This window comes from Pempheris klunzingeri, chromosome 13 (genome assembly GCF_042242105.1).
Source record: "Pempheris klunzingeri isolate RE-2024b chromosome 13, fPemKlu1.hap1, whole genome shotgun sequence".
In the NCBI taxonomy this organism is placed as follows: domain Eukaryota; kingdom Metazoa; phylum Chordata; class Actinopteri; order Acropomatiformes; family Pempheridae; genus Pempheris; species Pempheris klunzingeri.
The window spans coordinates 15,549,125-15,569,678 of record NC_092024.1 but is presented as its reverse complement, the minus strand read 5'-3'; the positions used below and the strand labels follow the sequence as shown (position 1 = coordinate 15,569,678).

At 43.7% G+C, this 20,554-nt stretch overlaps 1 protein-coding gene across 3 annotated transcripts in view; it reads right to left on the bottom strand.

Moving 5' to 3' along the window:
* The window catches only part of meis2a (Meis homeobox 2a), a 78,726-nt gene that overhangs the window by 56,140 nt on the left and 2,032 nt on the right, over positions 1 to 20,554 (bottom strand). For all 3 annotated transcript variants that reach the window (XM_070842081.1, XM_070842082.1, XM_070842083.1), the window contains exons 3-7: positions 19,453 to 19,594; positions 19,110 to 19,160; positions 18,622 to 18,672; positions 17,973 to 18,122; positions 9,144 to 9,258 (exon numbers count right to left, since the gene is read on the bottom strand). In XM_070842081.1, the coding sequence (XP_070698182.1) occupies positions 9,144 to 9,258; positions 17,973 to 18,122; positions 18,622 to 18,672; positions 19,110 to 19,160; positions 19,453 to 19,594 (509 nt within the window). The remainder of the gene's footprint in view (positions 1 to 9,143; positions 9,259 to 17,972; positions 18,123 to 18,621; positions 18,673 to 19,109; positions 19,161 to 19,452; positions 19,595 to 20,554) is intronic.

Below are 20,554 nucleotides of genomic sequence, written 5' to 3'. Positions count from 1 at the left end.
CCAACTGTATTTCTTTGCATCTGCCTTCCTCTCCCACTTTTTCTCTATCTCAATTGCTTTTCCTTATCAATCTTTTTCTCTCTCTCATTACATTAGCAGTATCTCTCCTGCTTGTCTCACTCTAACTCCACATATTTTTTCACCTCATTCTAATTTTTTCCATCGACTGTTGGTCTGTTGTGTTGTTATTTTCTGTAGTGGTTGTATTTGTTGTGCGGCTGCTGGGCTATCCTGTAGGCCATGATGCAGTGGTAAAGGCAGTTTTCCCCCCACCTTAAGAGCATTCTTTCCGGGGTCACAAGGTCAGGCTTCACAGATGTCTCCTGCAGACACTCAGTTGTCTAAGGACTGCATCCCTGGGAGTAAGCATTCGTACTAAACAATGCAGCTTTCCACCTCACTGGAAAATGTTAAATGTTTTTTCTTTGTTTTGTCTCGCTTTTTTTTTCTACATCTCTGTTTTCATTGTTTTATGTTTGAATGAAACTATAGTGTGAGTGCAATTTTTCCAAGGTGGAGGTTTTTCTGTTTAGATAATGAAAGAAAGTCCTGGTTATCAAAAGATAGTGGTGTTTTCTGCCTGCATTCATTCTTTTAAACACTCCCCGTCTCCCTAAGTTTCCTCCAATTGTTCTAATGGGGCCTTAGTCATCCTTGCCTGATGGCAGAGGGAGAGATGCTTTTAAAGGTCTTTTTCTTCTCTTGATATGTGTTGCCAGGAGAGAAAAATGAAAACATGTAGTAACTGTCCTGAAATCCACACTGAGAGACAGATACAAGAAACCCTTGAGTAAGCAGGGTAGAAGCCAAACAAAGAACGGTCCTAAATGAACAGAAAGACAATATTTGAACTAGTACATCTATGTGTAGCCTCATTCTCAACAAAAATTGTGTAGAAGAGAATTCCTGGGCCAAGTGGCTTTCATTAAAGGGAAATCATCTTCTGCTTTTTTAGGGGGCGGAGCGTGACACTGGTAAAAGAGAAGAGATTGCAGCATTTAACATGCAAGTTCTGCCTCAGAACATGGAAAAGTGTGTAATTGGAACAACATTTTAAAAATCCAAGCACTGAGCTATCCTTGAATATCTTACTCCTTTTCATCTTGCTTTCCCTTGTTCCATTTTCTCTTCGTTTGTTTGATATGGTGTTCCTGCTTCCCCCTCCAAACATCTTCTCTGTATTCTGCAAATTGATAACCCTCTAAATGAATTATGGTAAATGCATAATGAAGGTTTTCTCAGCTTCAGCCCTGCAGCCAGCCAGGATGGAGCATCTCGTTTGGCATGTTTGATTCGTTTTGTTGCGCATTTAGCCCCAGTGTTCCTTCAGAGTGTTCACTGCTTGGGGCATGTAAATAAGAAATTATCCTTGCTGACTAACATGGCTAATACCTCCTCTGGGGTAATCAAAAATTATTAGACGCTTGCTTCCAATAAACATTAGGGCTCATGGCACTAACCACTGTCAAATTGCTCACCTCCGCCTGCTCCCCAATAGCCATAAAATGGGTGAACAAAAGTGATCAGGTGTGGAAAAAGCACTCTGGCTACGTGGAAACGGAGAGACCGCGGGACTGCTATTATGCCTAAAAAAGCAGCCCTTGGCTTTAAGAGTCATTAAAGCATGTACTAGAGTGGGAATCAGACTAGAAAATGAGCTTATCTTGCATAATGCCCTCAAAAGCTTTGCATAAACGTGAAAGATGTACGCGTGAAAATCAGCAGCAGAGAGGAAGAACTCGGATTGTAACACACTTCCTTTATCATCCACCCACTCTCTTGGACGATAGCAGCATGGTTAAAGCACTACCTGTAGGGTATAGCTGCTCTGCTCAGTTCCAAATATGCTTCAGTATATAAACCCTGGTTTACGCAAGAGAAAACCACACAGCAAGTGAACAAGCAATAGCTGGCCTTGCTAAACCACTCTACTCAACCGCTTGCTGTCTTTTGGGAGGGACCTTTGCTGTGATATGGGGTTCAGATATTAGGGGGAGGAGAATTGGGAGGGTGGGGGTGGTGGAAGAGATTAAAGAGCCAAGAGAGGCAGCAGAAAGGAAAGAAAGTAAAAGAGCACAAGGCCCATTGGTCAAACACAAAGGGGGAGAGAGGGAAAGGACATTTGAAGTCAGGGTTAAACTCCAAATAAGCACACCTTAAACGGGCCTGTGTAAGCTGGCAGTCAGGGTTTTTGGAGTTTCCCTGCAGGTGTGCCTTTGACAGACTTGGCCTCCATAACCTCTCTCTGATCTAGAGTGGGGCCCGGGGTTGGACACAGAAGAAACCGGTGGCATCTTGCTGCCTCTGCCTCCCATTCTATGTCTATTAGATTCACACACGCATGCTTACACTCTCTGTAAACACACACACAAACACACTGCCAGACAAGGGGAAAACAAATCTGGTGAGGACTAGAGCAATTGGATTATCACCTCTTAAGGGTGACTTCTTGGCTGACCCCCTTCAGGCTAGCCTGCTGAAACAAGACAGAAAATTTCCTGGGAAAACACTCTCCCTTTAAAGAACCAAAGCACTGTCATCCTTGTGAAAATACAGCGGCAGCAGCAGTAATGGACGTGGAAATGCCCTTTGGGGCATGCGCTCAAATCCCTTTTAGCCATATTACATCAGACCCCTGTGCACTCCTCATCATCACCGCATGAACTGGAGTAATCAGCAATAGAATATGGGTGTGTAAACCCACTGTATAATGAACTGATACAACACTGCACTATGTCTTTGAAAAAGACACTCCTCTCCTTATGTTATAGTTCAATCATGACTACTTGCCAGTAACATGCTGGTTTTCATCTACTACTAGAAAGAAAGAAAGAAAGAAAGATTTCCCCCAAGTTTTCCCTTAATGGAGCAAAGCAGACATTCTCCTGAGCTGCTGTCAGAATAATCTGTGTAATTTTTTCCCTATGTTCTGCAAACATTAGTTTGCACATTAGACTGACCCAGTTAATGTGCCTTTCCTCTCTGTGTAGGACCCAGTTCCTGGCCAAGCTAGGTCAGGCGGGGTTGGGCCAGGTGGTGCCGGGGGCCTGCTCATGATTACGGACCAGAGGGACCAGGCCCCAGCCAGAGGTGAGGCAGCGGGGAGAGGGAGAGTGGACAGAAGGAGATGATAAGAGGTACAGGGGGAAAAGGGAGGATGTAGGGTAGTGGTGGTGTTGTGGGTAGAGGACTATGTTACTGGAAGTGGAGTTGACTCTTCTGGCAGTCTTCATCCTTTAACAGTTCCTCTGCTTTCCCTGTTTTCATGTGTTTTTTTTTCCTCTCATGAACTCTAGAGTGTAAGAACGTAACACAGGGTCAGAAGAAAGACAGAGAGACATAAAAAAGGAAGAGAGAGAGCGGAAGGGAGGAAGGAAGGAGGGAGCTGAGGGAGCTGATCATTCTCTTTAATCACATTTTGGATGAGGGCCAGGTAGTCTGCGGTACCGAGAGCGAGACATAGAGGGGTGAGTGAGGAGGGGAGTGTGAGGGAGACGGTGAGAGAGGGAGGGGGTGGGAGAAACAGAGGTAGCGAGGGAGAGAGACGGAGGAATAAATGGAAAGAGAAGGAGAGGGAGGATGAGAGAGGGACTTATGGAGAGAGGGGAGAGAGGGGATGAGCCTGAGAGCAGAGCCCCTTGAAACAGCTTGAAGTGCAGGAGCGCTTAGGAAAGAGTGCACATATGCCCACACATACTATGTCTATGTGTGTGTATGAGACGGAGAGTGACAGCAGTTCCCGTAAATGCCCGCGAATGCTGAATCCAGCAAGATTCTGGTGTTAGAGCAGAGGCAGGGAGAGATCCATTTTAAAACTATGTGCATTAACTATACTTTTCCCCATAGATTAAGCACTGCACATGAATAATTTAGCCTCTCTTATGCTAATGGGATCATGAAAGTATCCCCTCCGTACCGTGTTTTCTCCCCCTCCGCAGCAACTCTTCTCAGCTTTCAACAATGGTCCTGCCCCTTCCCAACAAACCATCAGACAGACATACTACACTGTTTTCACGACAGACACCTGACTAACATGGGGTTGACATGTAGTGACAAGGCTAAAATTACACACAGTTGCTTATTATTATAGTGGAGAAGCACTGTGGCATTGTTGTTCTCAATGAGCATCTTTAGCTTGTTTTCTGTTTGTGTGCAGTTCTCTTCTACTTGCTGCCACTGATATTGCAAGTTATAGGTTGAATGCATATCATGGCTGCACTTGCTTTAATGTTATGTGATTGTTGTTGCCATTTAAGGTTTTTTTTGAAGGGGCTTCTGAGGTAGGTGACTCCTCTTGCACGTTGTGATTCACTGTGTTTTCTTTCAAGAAAGGGAAGTGGACATATCCTGTGTATTTATGTTTGGCCTTTTTTGTTCAGCCTCTGCCATCCCGCACTAAAATGTACCCAAGCACACATTTACAACACATACGCACCCTTGTTGCTTCAGCAGCATTGTGTTGTGGTAAGGTGGGGGCACTGTGTAAAAATTATCAGTGCACCAACAGCTGGGAGTGAGAGCCATGAAACAGCAGGGCTTGGATCTGCTTTATTGTTTATCTGTTGTTTATGGGCCAGTGTTCAGCTTTAATTACTACACTAAATTAAACTCTAACAGGCACTTAGAGAGAACCAGCTAACACACGCACATGCATGCCCACAAACACACACACACTGTATATTTTATATACACAGACACACCTCACTGATCACTCCAGAGCTGGGGTATAGGCTACTAAAACGCAACAAGGCTTCCATCTTGCGTTTAGCACAGACTGTGCTGTTCTTTCTGTTGAGGGTATATATATTTTTTCTTTCTTTCTCCTCCCTCGCTTTTGGGTCTTCTTGAGCCCTAAGTGTAGCTGTAAAAAAAAACAAAAAAAAACAAAGCCAAAGGTCTGGAAAATGCCAGATTCAACAGGCCTTGTTCATGCTGGGACTGTCTGGGCGGACACAGGGAATCGTGTCCCCACCAGAAATGACCCCCCTCTAGTGAGCTCAACCACAAAGACCTTGCTGAGTGGGGCCCCTGGCCAGGGCCAAGGGAGCTCACCATACTCCCCATGCACACACACACAGACACACACAAATGTACCACAATACCATCAAGCGCAGCATGCTCCCTTGGAGCCGAACACTCAAGCTCTCCCTCTCTTCCTCCCTTTCTCTCCATCTCTGCCTCTCTCAGTCTCTCTGGGGAGTCTGTCTATCCGCAGAGCGTGGGGATTGTTCAATTGCTGAGAAAATGTACAAAATGCTTTCTCCTCTCTTCTGTTGAGCCTTTTCCATCTACCGTAGAATCGGGGAATTGTACAGAAAGCCCCTTTGCTCACCACTCAAGATGTCAACGTGGATTTGGTCTTCATGCATAGCTAATAATTACAAGTGTGGACTGGAGCTGAGGCTTGCACACACACGCACACACACACACACTCACACATGTACATATACAGCAAGAGGGGAAAAAACGTTACCTACCAGGCTGAATCAGTGTTGAGGATTTACAGTTCATGACTGAGTGCATTCGGTTCTACTGTGTTTGGAATGGGCAAATGTGCAGCATATTTCATCACACTGCTCCATCTCACCTTGGGTGTTTAACATATTACGGACACCGGCTTGGAAACAAGTGCTATCTTAAGGCAGGCACATTCATCAACTTTAACTCCCTGCAACTGATGTCTCTGATGTTTCTAGATAAGCTTGGAGGACTTCCAAACGACTGTTAATCAAAATGATGTGCAAGCAGAGGCAATGAAGTTATTGTGCGTTACCTTCTGAACCATCTCCTGTTAACCGCTGATATTTGTTTATATTGCCAGAACATAGGGAGTCATTCTCTAAGAATCAGTAAGTGAGAGTGCAGAATTTGCCCTAAGGGTGATAATTCATATTTTCTTTTTTGGAGGGAAACTCTGAGAAAAAATTCTGTTAGGAGCACAGGGTGGGGAGAGGTTGCAGATCTGAGTATTGTACTGAAGCCTTTTTCATATGTGTCAGAACCTTAACTGGCAATCTTTATTGACAGCTATGAGCATGCTTCACCTTTACAGCTTGACAGTAAATTATTCCACAAGAGGGGCAATACATATTTGCCCACTTGTTAAATTGTTTTTTGGCACAGGTTCAGAGCAATGCTCAATGCTGAGATACAAGCCGGAGATTGAGGAAGTGAATTCTGCTCACAGTAAAACATCAGGACCTCAGTATAGTGTACACTATGTACACTGTACATACAGTACTTTTGGGGGGAAAAAAAGTATATGAGTGATGCCGAGCTTTATTGTACTGTGCATCCCCTAACATCAGCTGAAGGAAAAGGTAAAAACTTTTCACCCATCAAAGCAGTTGGACTTGAAATGGAGTGGAGTCACATAGACAACACAGGGATGCCTCTTGATTAATTTTTGAGGTAAATGTTTTTCAAGCCACAGGCACACATACAACACACCTTTCAAGATGGAATATGGTGGACGAAAGTTGATGTTTTTCTTGGTAGCTGAGACCGTAAAGCAGCGTGGGTCTTACGCACACTCACTCCCTTTCCTCCCCTCTCTCACTCTCACCCACCTATTCTGTCTTCCTCAACTGATCCACATCGTCACCCCTTTTAACAGGGGCCAAGCTGTTAAAGACCCCATTACTGAAGTGAAGCACACATTTCACATTTTCTCTGTGGACTTGAGAGTGTGGACTACAAATTTTATGTGGAAATGTATTGAGATAGGAGGCGAGTTCATGCGCGGAGTGGGGTGGAGTGGAGGAGAGGAGGGAAAGGTGGAGAGGTTGGGGAGGGAAGGCTCTGTCAGAATGGAAGGGCCAGAGTCGGGAGTCAGCGAGCGCTTCAAGCGTTAACGTAATTGCAAGAATGTGAAAAATGAGGCGGCGGGGCTCCCGAGCGGAGCGAAAGGTCAGAGCATGCCTCACACAAAACAACTGGCTGGAGGACGGCCTCATTAGACCATTAAATCAGCTGCCCTCTCTCGCTTTCTTTTTTTTCCTTTTTCTCACTCTCCCTACTTTTTCACCTTCTCTTTCACCTCTGTACTTCAATGGCTCTTCATTCACCTTCTTTTATATCTCTGCCTTTATATGCTATGCTGCTTACTTTTTTTGTTTTACTAAGAATGGCTGTAAGCTGGTGGATCTAGCATTTAGCACTCTTCAGTGCAGGTCAGGCTCTGGCCCTGATCTAGTCCAGGCCTATCTTGGCCCAGAGCACGGTGCTGTACCGTAACTGTCTTTGGCCCGTATTGATCCGCTGTTACTGGATACGGTGGGGAGAGGAGTCGATAAGTGCTCTGCGGATTACAGGTCACTTGTACTTATGTGTGTAAGATAATCAATAGGCAGTGCATTTCTTTCTCTCCTCCCCCCCTCCTCCCTCTGTTGTTCCTGCAGTCTTCATCTCCCATGCTAGTTGCAATTGCAAAGATGAGCACAAAAACTCTATACACTGTCTGACCCACAATCATTCAGTGTTTAGAACTAATATTATTACTTAAATGCCAACAATCTAAATCTAATTCACTTTAATTTCTCTCTTGTCTCTCTTTATTTTTTGTTAAAAGGTGAGATGCTTGTTTGCTCTAAAAGCCCATCTACTGATGAGAACGTGCCGTATACAGATTATATGAGAGTAAGCCCAGTGTGAGTGGGCATTTGCCCTGCTGAGTGTCCTTGAGCTGGAGACTGTTCTCACCATGGAGGGAGCAAGCAAAAGGAGAATTATCCATATCAGGATCAATTTAGTGTCATATTATTGTAACCTATTCCTTCATTATGCTTATACTGTCCATCAGACATATCCTGTTTCTTAGCCAAGGCTTAGCTATCATCAACTAGCCTATCAACAGTTTGTGATCCAACTAGTCCTGACACAGCCAACCATAGAGGTCTGCTTCGGCCCTCAGTTTGTGGTCAGTAATGGTTCAGAGGCTGCAACTGCCACTTCTATCTGACGAGGAGATGATTTAAACAGCCCCACCACAGACACATAACCCATCGATACATTTGATCGCTTATTGGCAAAACGATAGCCTTGAACGGACACAACAAGCGGCTTCACTCTGTGAGTGAGCTGTTCTAAGTGTGTATCTGAGTGTCTGAGTGTGTTTGTGTGTAGATGGTGTGATGAAATTTCATGCAAAACCATGGATACTGCCAGAGGGCACACACGGATACAGAAAGAGATCCACAACACACACACTCTGCCGCCAGTGAAAGGAGATCTTGGTAAATTCAAAACAAGGGGAAGACAAGAAAGGAAAGGCCAAGAGCTCATCATCTGTTCTCTTAGTGCAGGCAGCAGTTACATTTAATAAACAATTTTAAGCTCACAATTTATTGATGCTTGGCCTCACCTCTAAATTTAACTAGTAGCATATGCTTTTGATAATTTACATGTCAGAATTGATACAAACCGTGACATAAATACAAGACAGATAACTGTGACTTGCACACGCTGTCTGTAATAAATTCAAATACATTTGTTTTGAAATGCATTATGACTGTTTGGCAGGTCACGTACTAGATAACACAAGGCTCACTGAGACATAATTAGGGGCTGTTGTGCGAGCAAAGTTAATATGGTTTAAATGCAAGCAAGAACTGGCAGAAATACACTATTAATCACCAGCTTTTGTTCAGCTCTCTAAATAGCAACATGTTGGAAAGCCCTTTACTAGGTTGGTGTATTACAGTGGCTGCTGCTTGTATTTGCGTGTGAGTGTAACAGTGGATAAGCGTGTTCATTTTTAGGTGTGACTATGTGTTTACATGGACGCCAGTCAAAATGCAGGATAATCCAGTGTGCAAAAGGAAGGACGGGGATGTATGTGTATAGAGAGATGTGCCATCTATTCACTGTAGATCTCACATTAGACAGGGTTAAAGTGAAGTGTTGGCAACTCTATCCATGCATGATGATTAATATGTCCCGCATGGATCTGTGCCTGTATCTGTGTATGTTTATGTGTTGGTGCTTGAGTGCACAAGTGCATGCATATATGCAAGTGTGTGTGTGTGTGTGTGTGTGTGTGTGTGTGTGTGTGTGTGTGTGTGTGTGTGTGTGTGTGTGTGTGTGTGTGTGTGTGTGTGTGTGCGCGTGCGTGCGTGTGCATGCCCATTTCTGTGCTGGCTCACCTTGTTCGCTGCTGTTGTCACCGCTCTGTGAAGCGTGTCCCCCGCTGGAGGGCCCCGGTGTGCCGGCTGAGTGTGTGGAGGTGGCGTCATCATGGTCTCTCCAGGAAGCTGGGTTCTGAGGTTTGAAAAGAGAGAAAGCGAGCGTGGGATCCATCCATCCATCCGTGCATCCATCCACATTCCCCGTCCAAACCGCAAACCAGGAGCAGAGAGAGCAGGAGGGGGGAGAATGGGAGGAGGGGAAGGGAGAGAGGGAGAGACAGAGAAGGAGAGAGAGAGAGAGACCACATGAGCATGCTGGAATAGTGAGAGTGACATCTGTAAGAGTCTACAGGCACTGTGAGGGTCCTTGGCCTGCTTACATTCTGTTGGCAAGCCGGAGAGCCCCACTGCCTGTTTCCCAGCTAGCAGACAATCAGAGATGCCACGAAATCATAGATGAATAGAAAGAAACAAATGCACTAAAGCATCTGGCAATAAGTCAAAACACTGTAATCAAAGTGTTTCATTAATGCATGAGAGCAAAACGCAGCACTGTTAATGTGGCGTTTGATTTTGAACATTGCAAGTGGAGCACTTGTGAGTAATTGTCTAAACACATATGGCAGAGCCCAGTGGAGTTCGTTTATACCATAACCAATTGAGACTTCCGTGTCAAGTGAGAAATATAGAGGTAAAAAGTCCAAACACACCACAGCCGCCATTAATCATTACCACTGTCAGAAATGAAAATAAGATATGACAGTGATTCTCCAGCTAATCTGCCAAAAATGTGTACACACCCACATTGACATATACACACGCCCACAGAGGCTTGCAGAAATACACTTATGCACACATGCTAATGACATAATAGAGCAAGAAGTATAAACACACATGTACACACACTCACTTTTGTATACACAAACACATGCTAAAAAAAGTGTTAAATCTTTGCTGGCTAACTTCAAAGAAATGTCCATAAACAAATTCATGGCTTTAAGGGTGACTTTCTTTTCTCCTTCACTCCCTCTGCAGCTCTTTTCTTTTTCCTCCTACTCCTCCTGCTCTCCTTCCTGGTCATTCCCAGTGCCCTGTCAGTGCACACAGGGAAACAGGATTTTCTACTGTACAGGAAAGGCTTTATCAGTGCCACATGAAGGCAGGCTGGAGGTGGAATTTCCTCTGCCATTCAGGCAATAGAGGGACAGGCTGATCACGTCATTTACTACACTGGCGTCCACAAACACACAGGCTCAATCAAATCCACACACCAAACAGCCTCTCACGCAGAGTTGATACAGCTTCATAGCTCACAAAACCCTGGCTAGTCTTTCCCAATTTAACCTGTCACCTGAGCACGATGACAAAATGTTGGCGAACGTAAGCCCAACGTTGTCTGGGGCCGGAGAGAAGCAGCCCCTTGAGCAGAGCCCAAGCCAAACAAACACAGGCCTGCACCAAGGCTTCCCACAAACCTCAGCCCACTTCTCAGTTCCCGCTATGGGTTTTTTTTCTCCCTCAAACACACATAAACACATATACATACATAGGAAAGCAGAAGGAAAATGTACACGCCACAGTATATTCCAAGAAAGAGACCGTTTTTACCATTTTGTCTAATTTCAGTACAGTTCCTGATGAGCTTCTTTTCCCTCAGCTCCTGCCAGAGAGGAGCCTGCCTGCCTGCTTTGGTGCCCCAGTCAGAGTGAGCTGTACTGGTGGAGGACAGACAGGACAGAGCCTGGAGACTAGTGGAGGTTTGCAGGGAAACAGAGGCTATAAGACAAGCGGCTGCCGAGTTCCCCTGGGTGCACAGTCCTGATGTGCTGCTGCTTGTTCTGCTGCGGAGGCGAGGCTGATGCTATGCCTGTGAGCGAGGCCCTTTTATCTGCTAAGTTTTTTGGGGAAGGAGGGCTGTTTTCTCAAACAGCTCGAAGCTGAAAACAGCAGACAGAAACACACAAGGCCCTTCAGACCCTCCGCTCCACTCAAGGCCCTTTCAGCGTCAGCTGTTCACCGGATGGCAATCAGATAAAGAGCTCGGAGAATTGCTCAGAAGAGGGGTAAGAAGACAGGGGGAACAATAGCCTATGCGTGGGTTTTAGCCCTTCAGAGGAAGCGGGGGGAAAAGTGTCCCTGCTCTGAGAGGGATGCATGATTGTAACGTGTTCACTCTCTGGGCCACTGATCGACACATAGCGTACGTCATGGGAACAAGGTCTGTTGTTGTTGTCATTTTCTGTTATTCTCAACACAACATACAGCGAGTAAGATCATTAATGTGGGAACAGCCCGTCAGCCCTCTGAAAACAGCCTAATTTTGCCTTTGTGATACGGTACAAGGAGGGAAGGAGGCAAGAGAGGTAAAAGTCCCAGACTCCCAGAGTGTATAATGTATTTAGGCTGAGCTGGGCTCAGTGCTCTCCGAACGGGCTGTTGTTGTTCCAAGAGAAGAAAATGACTGGGTTCTACTTCCTCACAATGAGACACCCACTGCCGGCAAGATGTGAGGCAGACCTGAAAAACTATGCTCGCTGCTCTCACACACTCTCGCTCTCTTGTTCTCTCTCTCTCCACCACTTGCCAGCTATGGCCACAGCATGGTTTTAATGCAACAGCCGAATCGATAGGACTTAATTTAGCTATCATTGCAGAGTAATGTGTCATTTTTAATGGTGCTGGCACTAAATTAAATTCAAAGACACCTCAGCTAATGGTGTTAAAGGGAATGATATTTTGCTGTGATTTGCTACCCTGTGGGTTTAATGGGCCTGTATGCAGGGATGTAGATAAAGCTGGTTAGTTTGTTTCTTGCAGGGCAAAAAGCCGACCGCAGCACTTTATATGACCTAATAATAATAATACAGTGGATACTAGGCCCAGTGAATATGCTGTAGATATTCTTGATAAAGCACACACTCCTCCTTTAATACCTGTGAGTCACCTCTCATTCATAACCCCGTCTGCAAAACAAGACAACAAATACCACAACAAAAGCGTTAACTTTCCACACTCAACAAGGCGACAAAAGCAACAGCCTTTCCTCCCCATGAATAATTTAGTGGGCCTCTCTGAGCTATGGAGGGTGCATCAACAGACACCACACCGTGCAACACAAACACACACAACCATTTTGTCACAACCCTCATGGGTCTGATAAAGTTCAAACAAGTTGGGGAAAAAAAATCATGTCACCCAAACAGTCGTCTTCAACCTACACAAGAAGTGCTCGGATTAAAAAAAGAGGAAGAAGCAAAAGAGAAAAAAAGGCCTCGAGCCCATGTGACTATTCCCTAAAGCTGGGCATAATTAGGAGTCAAACATGGTTCACTCCATGCTCTTCACTAATTGTGTTAAAGAGCAGTGTTACCAGGAGGAGAAGGAGAACGCCAACAAGCAAACACACATACATGTGCAGGCGGGAATGCACACACACACACGCACACACAAACACAAACACAATAGGACTAGATCGAGAATAAGATACAAAAGAAGCGTGGTCTCTAGGGGCAGCCTTTTCTATTTGCTGGGGTTAGCAACTGGCAGCTGATAATACAAGTTGTAATTAATATAAAAGCAGGAGACAATATGGGGAGGAAGGCTTGTAGTAGAGCCAGGCCACAGGAGAGCAGGAGAATGCTGCCGTCTCCTCTGCTCCCGTCCCCTGTTTCTCATTTACAAACACCTGCCTGGCGCAATCTCACTTCCCTCACTGCACTCTGCCTACATCCCTAGGAATTTCAAATAAAATTGATTTAGCGGCATCATTGAATTTCCCTCAAATTCCCCTGGAACCCGGGGGAAAGGGAAGAAATCTGTTGGTGTAGTGGCAGTGTGAGGTAGGCTGAGAACGACTAGCCCTCTGTGTGTGTGTGTGTGTGTGTGTGTGTGTGTGTGCGCGCGTGCGTGTGCTGCACCGCAACAGCGAAGAGCAGCTTCAGGGATCCTGTGCTGAACATGTACAGAATTGCTGACACACCAGAAACACACAGGACCGTAAATCATAAAGCGAGCCGACATTTCAAGACACATCTTGCCACATGGCATAAACAGAGAAAAACTCCTCGCACATTTTTGTTGGGTTGAGCACGTAATTATATACAGCCACTTTAGAAAAGTGTAGGTGCACCTCTATTGAACAACTGAGTATTTACAACACCTTCAATTATCCAGAATATAAAGAGTCCTTAATTTAGCAGCTAATAATTCACTGCAGCATGTTTTAACAGACACAGGGGATTGACTGATTGTATCTATTCTTCAAAACTTTCTCTGAGGCAAAACAACCTTTTTTACTGTAGTAAATGACACATTACATGTAAAAATATGTCTTCAGAAAGAAGAAATTAAAATAAAAATGTGATTATTATAGTGATTCATGGGTTTGGCAAACAGCAAATTGACAGGGCTATTCTAAATGGCACGAATATAAAACACACATCAAGTCATTATAGATCATTCTACTTTCGGTTATTTCTTGCAATAGCCCTAACATGTGTTCTTTCAAATGAGTATTAAATATACACCAAGTGCCCACTTTACTCATACACCTTATGCAATCCAATATAACTGTTCTGCTTTTTGTTGACACCGTCATAGAGGCATTAATTAAATTATATGTTTTAGCAGTGAAGTCAAATTAGTGGTGATGTAGTACTTGACTGCGTTATATTGAGAGGTGTTTTGAATATTCCTCCCTGTATGTCAACAGGGAGGAAAGAAAGGAGGAGGAGGAGGTCAACCCCACCTTTAACTATGTCCCCTGTAATGACAATGTCTGAGCATTAGAAACTTTGTAAAGGCAGAATTTATGACAGAGATGAGATTGATGTATTTATGTACTGAGATGCAATAGATTGTATAGATGTACCTAATAAAGTGGCAACTCAGTGTATATCTGTATAAGCATTAACTGTATGTTGGGTTTCAGTACAAGTCAACATACGTGCATCTCATAATACTAAAATAACAGCTCAGTAACTGCTTTTCAGTGCAGCCATTTGGAGCATACGTGCAGTTAAAGAAAGGGGATTGAGGGCGATGCAACAAGTGAGTCTAGGCTCTCTCCAGCCACGGCAGCGATGATTAGATATGCCTGCCAACAGCGCCCTGCCTCTGAACACTAATCAAATAGGAAATGTTAGGCCAGACATCCCACCATCACAAAACAATTGTGTGGAACAGACAGAGCGGTCCAAGTCAACGATGCACTGTTTTCATGAGAGGGTGGGTGGGTGGGGGGGGGGTCCAAACGTAGTCGGTCCCCGAGGAGAACAAAGCTAGTTGAATTAGAACACCTCCAAAACTGAGAAATTCCACGGTTCAGCAGGCTGGCTCGGCCCGAGGGCTCGCTGTCCACAGGCAGAAGGCTGTGTGTGTCGCTGCACCACGCATAGTCACATGCAGGAACGGGACATTACTGAGGACCCATCTCCACTGAGACATACAGTAAATCACTGCATGGGCACAGGATGAACAATTGCAGTACTTGACTGAACCTGTGACATCACCATGTCTGACCAATGGTCTACGGCGCTCAGAGCCTGTACCAGAGAATCAAATGTAAACAGAGAAAGCTTTTTTCCCTTTTTCCCTTTCCAGCCATGCAGAGTCAAGATAAGCTACAGCCATAACCTCTATGGGAACTACTATCACTCCCTGAGGAAAGCTCTCCAAAACAAAGCCCTGGGACCTGCAAGTCCTGCAGACTCTCTGTATAACAAACCTGAAACTATGCAGAAATTCAAAGACAGTTTCCAAAGCGTAATGCATATGCATGGAGGAAATGAAAAGCTTTCTGCTAATATGTAAGCTTGACTGAAGACGCGGCACAATAGCACAAGAAGACACAAAGGCTAATTCATTAGAACAGATAATATTCAGACACTGTTAATTCTATTTGCCTCCCTAATTGGATGTAGCACAGAAGAGACAGAAATTTTATTCATTAATTAAAAGACAAGAGAGGAAACCATTGACAAGCGCGCACACACACTGTACCAACCGTTTACAAATCTACACCGCTGTGTTTTTTTTCCTTTTCCTCATCACCCTTCATGTGTAATACAACATCTTTTTTGTCTTTCTTTTAATTGGGATGGGGTTGATCTGAGGAGGGGCGATGAGTTAGGAAGCCTTGGGTGGGCTACATGGTTGAGATAGTCACCGCAAGCGAATAAGGGATATCAACAGTGTCAGGAAGGACTCATCCCGCTCTCACTATACCATAATCCAATCATCTCTAAGACAATGCTGCATTCAAGTGTAAATAAACTGTGCTTATTATGCTCCGCTGTCAGGTACGAAGAGGGGAGAGGAGGGAAAGAGAAAAGAGGTGGAAAGAGGAAGGAAGTACACACATGCACATACACACACATACACACATGAAAACAAGCTCAACGGGCCGCCTCCTTCACAGTGAAGAGCCTCATCATCTCCAGAAAAACCAACTTTCACCAAATGAGATGTAGCCCAGGGCTATATATTAAAAATGCATATCAAAGCAAAGAAAAATGGACGTGAGAGATTCTAACTAAATAAATTAGCATATCTAACTATCAAACTGCCTTCCTCTCCTCAATGAGAAGCGAGGACAGAAATGAATAATAAAATAGAGCCAAATACAAATGAATAAATAAAATAAATAAATCAAGACAAGTAGGACAGAAATTGCTTTCCATCAGGCGGCGCAGCTTTGCAGCCAAATGCATTGTTTTGTGCATTGTTTCCAATATTCAAGGCACATTTTAGGCATAAAAAGCTAGACTCCTTTCAATTACATGTGGAAATTACCGCTGAGGAAGTTAACTATTTACCACAGGCTTTTAGATCCTGACTGCACTGTAGACTTTCAGCAAATATTATTTCCACTAAAGCATCACAGGGCGCATGCATGCTCTCACACGCTGTACAAAAATAAAGCTTTTAAGATTTTTATTCATCAAAAAATAACTATAAGCCGGAGTGTGTATATTTCCATAACATGTAACTCAGTCATTATTAAAATCACCTCTCAGCTCAGACAGAGCTCTAAAAGCAAACAAGAAAAAAAAAAATGCTTTCCTCTGCTTTTGTCAAATTCAGCCCAGCAGTTAGCTATAATAAAAAGTTCATTGGTGCCACAAAAGTGAAATAAATCCCTCAAAACTTAAAATATCTAATGAGGTGGTCAGTCCAAACGACTCCAAGATAAATGGCTTGTCATGCAACCCTCTTTGTTTATTGCTGCTCCTGATTTGCTTTATTGGCATATCTAATTTTCTAATTATTAAAATATTTCTCACAAGTGGACTGCTGACAAAGCTGGTGTCTGAGCACTGGAGGCACCATTGGAAATTGGCTTGTGTATCAACCATCTGCCATGAAACTAAACAGGCTAGTTTATCTAATCTCTACAATATAAACAACAGCATGCCTCATTTCTGCACTTGTGTTGGAGGACTACAATATTGCCGTTTTGACCGTTTCTCAAACCAACGTGGACATCTCCGGTCCAGTGACGTTTTTAATTCACCTTGTGCGGTGAGCTGCGTGGCTCTGCAAACCCGACGGGCTTTCAGAGGGAATCCACTGCTATTAGGCCTATAGCCAGACCCAACAGATGCAGCGCAGTGACTTTGCATAACACTTAAATCTGCTTTAATTCCTAATAGGCTTGGCCTTGTGCTGCACACATACTATTAACTAGTCACTTTGTTTCAATAGCCGCCCATTTTTTCCTCCACCAAAACATTAGCTTTATCACAGGCATGCAAGACGTAATAATTCACAGATATCAACTCAATAATACACTGTCAGCTGAGCTCAATCCATATTGCTGGGGGTTGGACGGGGGGGGGGGTGTTTATTACACCGAAAATGCACGATTTAAACCAGGGAATCGATCTTCAAATTTAAAGCTACTGTACTTCAGGTGCATATAATTGAATTCAGCATTATGGAGCCTCCAGCCATAAAGTGGGGAGCAGAGGAGAAGCCCACTGTAGAGCAAACCACACGGCAATCAATACGAAACAATTAAACACATTAACATCAACAGCAATGGAAGGCCTCCAGACGAACCATCATATGCCTTGTGAACTTGACATTGATGGTAAGTCTGTAGCTCAGAGATCTATTTCAATAGGCTACCACTTTCTCCACCTCTGCAGCAAAATCCACAGCTTTACGCACAGGCCATATCCAGCTCCCACAGCCCCAAATATAAAGCCCTTTTCTTTTTAAATATTGGCCTAAAGCTAAAGCTTACCGCTGATACCCTGCTTTAACGTTAAACCTGCGTAACAGATAATTGCCTCACGTTTTTTTTTTTTTTCCAGCCTGCAACTCTCCATAACGCACGGCAGCGAGTTACACACGCGCACGCGCAGCCTCTAATACTCACGCTCCCACACACACACACACACACACACACACACACACACACACACACACACACACACACACACACACACACACAAATCTCGAGCAAGCACGGGCGCATTATGCACACATGACTGCCCGTAATCAAAAGACTAAAACAATAACTGAGTCTATTGTATCACATCTAGCTTTTGACCTTAGAACATCGATCGGCAGATTTTCCTTGCAGAACAACAGAGCATGCTCTATTTACTGATGGCACAGCAGGGTCACACACTGAGCGGAGGCTAAGCAGCACAAAAGTTGGCATTATGAGGACCAACAAACGCATCTGATTATTTAAAAACAGCCGATTATCCATAATGCAATGTATTTTTTTAAATGATGAGTGCTCGGGTGCTCTCTTGGAGCTGCAGAGAGTCACGCAGACGCGCACAAAAAACAGCACCTCCTTATAATGAATGTAATAAAGCCTCTGTTACTCACGTGATCTGCAAGGTTGGTCGATGATCCCGAGAGTTCTTCGTGGTCTGATTTTGAGCTGCCATCCCGTTCGTCAATAACTAGATCTATTGGCATTTTTCCTTTCAAACAACTGATGTACCGGTGGCAAAAATTGTCGCAGAGCTCGTGCACCTAGAAAAGGGGAAGAAAACACCTTTTCTTCAGGATGGGGAAACGCTTCAGCCAGTCCAAGAATAACTCCAATTAAGGGGGCATTATCGGCGGCGAGGAAACAATAGTGAAACTGTTGCAGTGCTTATTATTCTCCTGAGACCGGAGCAACAAGTTGACCGACAAAAAATAAACAGCACGCCGTAAACTGGAGGAATAATGAGCAGGGGAAACTAAATCTGCGGATCGATAACAATGTGCAACGTGAGCAAAGAGGCTCCAGCATATTTTATCAACAGTCACAGAAATAGTTGGCCAAATAAAATAGCATATTCTATCAAAATGAAACACCTGAAACTTTCTCCCAATGCATGCCGGTTATTGTTTGTATATCTAGCACCGCACTGAATATTGGAGCAACTTAAATATTAGTTATATTAAAATACAGAGTGTTAGTGAAGGTGACGACATGCGTTTGCCACAGAGAGAAGTCTAAAACACACTGGTTTATGATATTTACCTTTTCTAATTCCAAGAGGTGAAACCGTAATACTTGTATGGCTTGTATCATCTGAAAAAAGAGCAAAATAAACAATTTACATCACAAAATATGCAGGATTTTTTTTTTTTTTTTTTACACTTTTTTAATCTATTAATCCGCCCGTTATAACACAACGGGGTGTACTACAGCCAGAAAGTGCTACATCTATGTGAATTTTTTTTTTACATTTATTTTGAAAGGAAGCAGCATTTAACAGTCTAATTGGCCATCACACACTGGTCAGCTGGGTCACTCAGATGGGAAGACTGAACAATGACAGCGGCAAATGTGGTCACACAAGCCTCACTTCAAAACTGATCTGACATCAGTGCGGAAGTTTAAATCATATGTTCCCATATTTGCTGTGTGGGGCTGCGGACACTCCAGGGTGTCCCAAAGCAAGACAGAGTGTAACCGCACCGAAGCGGCGATCATTAAGAGACAGAGAGCTCAAAGTGTGCGCTTACCAAATTGTCCAACTCTGGATTTGATGAAAATAAAGGTTTTTCTGCTCGGACCTAAAATAATACAACAAATGTCAAAGTTAGTTTGGCATGAAATGTGCGGAATGTGCGTCTGTTTCTATCCTGAAATGTAAAGCTGATGATTCAAATCTCATGAATGAGACAACTTTTGCGTTTAAAAAAAAAAAGTGGAAATTCTCCACAGAACAAACTCTATTCTTTAATCATATCAAGAGAAAGTTTTATTGCAATAAAAAAAAAAAAAAGATGCAGGCAGAAAACTATGTGTCCTAACGCAGCCACAAAATCCAATATATATATTTTTTGGTAATATTTCTAAATTGACCTGTTTGGCAAAGACTGCAATGTCCTCATTGAAGGAGTCTGAGGAGCAGACATCGCCGCCTGCTACGCCGGGCTCCCTCGGAGTACACGTCGCCAACTCGCACTTCTCAAAAACCAGTGCGAGCAGTGGGAATAAAGGGTGACTGCAAGAGGGGAAACACAGGCTGAGAACAAGCAGCACACCGGCTCCACAATGCCCACTGCAAAAAATGTCCAATCAACCTGCATGTCTGTCGGCTCCCTGCTCCTAAAACTCTTCCTGATTTACCAGAGCAACTGGAAAATATAACACAGTCAGATGAGATAATTTGACTTATTTGTCCCCCCTTTCGCTGTAGATGTTTTACACACTTCTCTTCAAATAAGTGACCGCATACTAGAATAAGACAGAGAGCAAATAAAACACTGATTCAAGATCGTTGTTATTAGAAGACTGTTTTGAGTTGGAGGCATCTGTAATATTTTACTCGTCCTTTTTGGGAAATTTGGGAAGGATTTTACACTCGTGTGATAGTAATCGACTTGTTGAGACTGACATTTCTTGCAGTGCAAAGTAAAAACGGCTGAGAAGTCGACAAAACTACACAAAACAGGACTGACACACACACTGCAGTGGTCGCTGGGATTTTAAAGAAATTACACAGTCCGCAAAAAAAAAAAAAAAACTTGAAGTGAAATAATTTTGCAGTTAGAGTGCAGACGTACTGAGGCACCGAGGACTTCACTATTTCCTCCTTATTGCAACTATAAAAGTGAGTCAGAGGTGAATAAAAATGGATATAAAACTTCAACCCTATCAGCATCAGGAGACAGTCACCAAAATTATTTTTAAAAACTAAACTATAATTTCAGGGTAAAAATTTTGACAACAAACGTTAACTTTAGAAAACTGGCATCAGTTTCCTAATTTAAGTCATTTAGATGTGTGTCAGTATTTTTTTTTTTAAAAAGAAGGTAAAGTCTGTTCGGTGCCTGAAAACGTGAGTAAAAGAGATGAAGAGGATTTCCTCTGCACTCCATCCCAGATTATAATGATACACTGTGGATTATGGCACTTTCTGCGTACGCGTGCTGGTGAGCAATATCTGGGAACATTTTTGGGA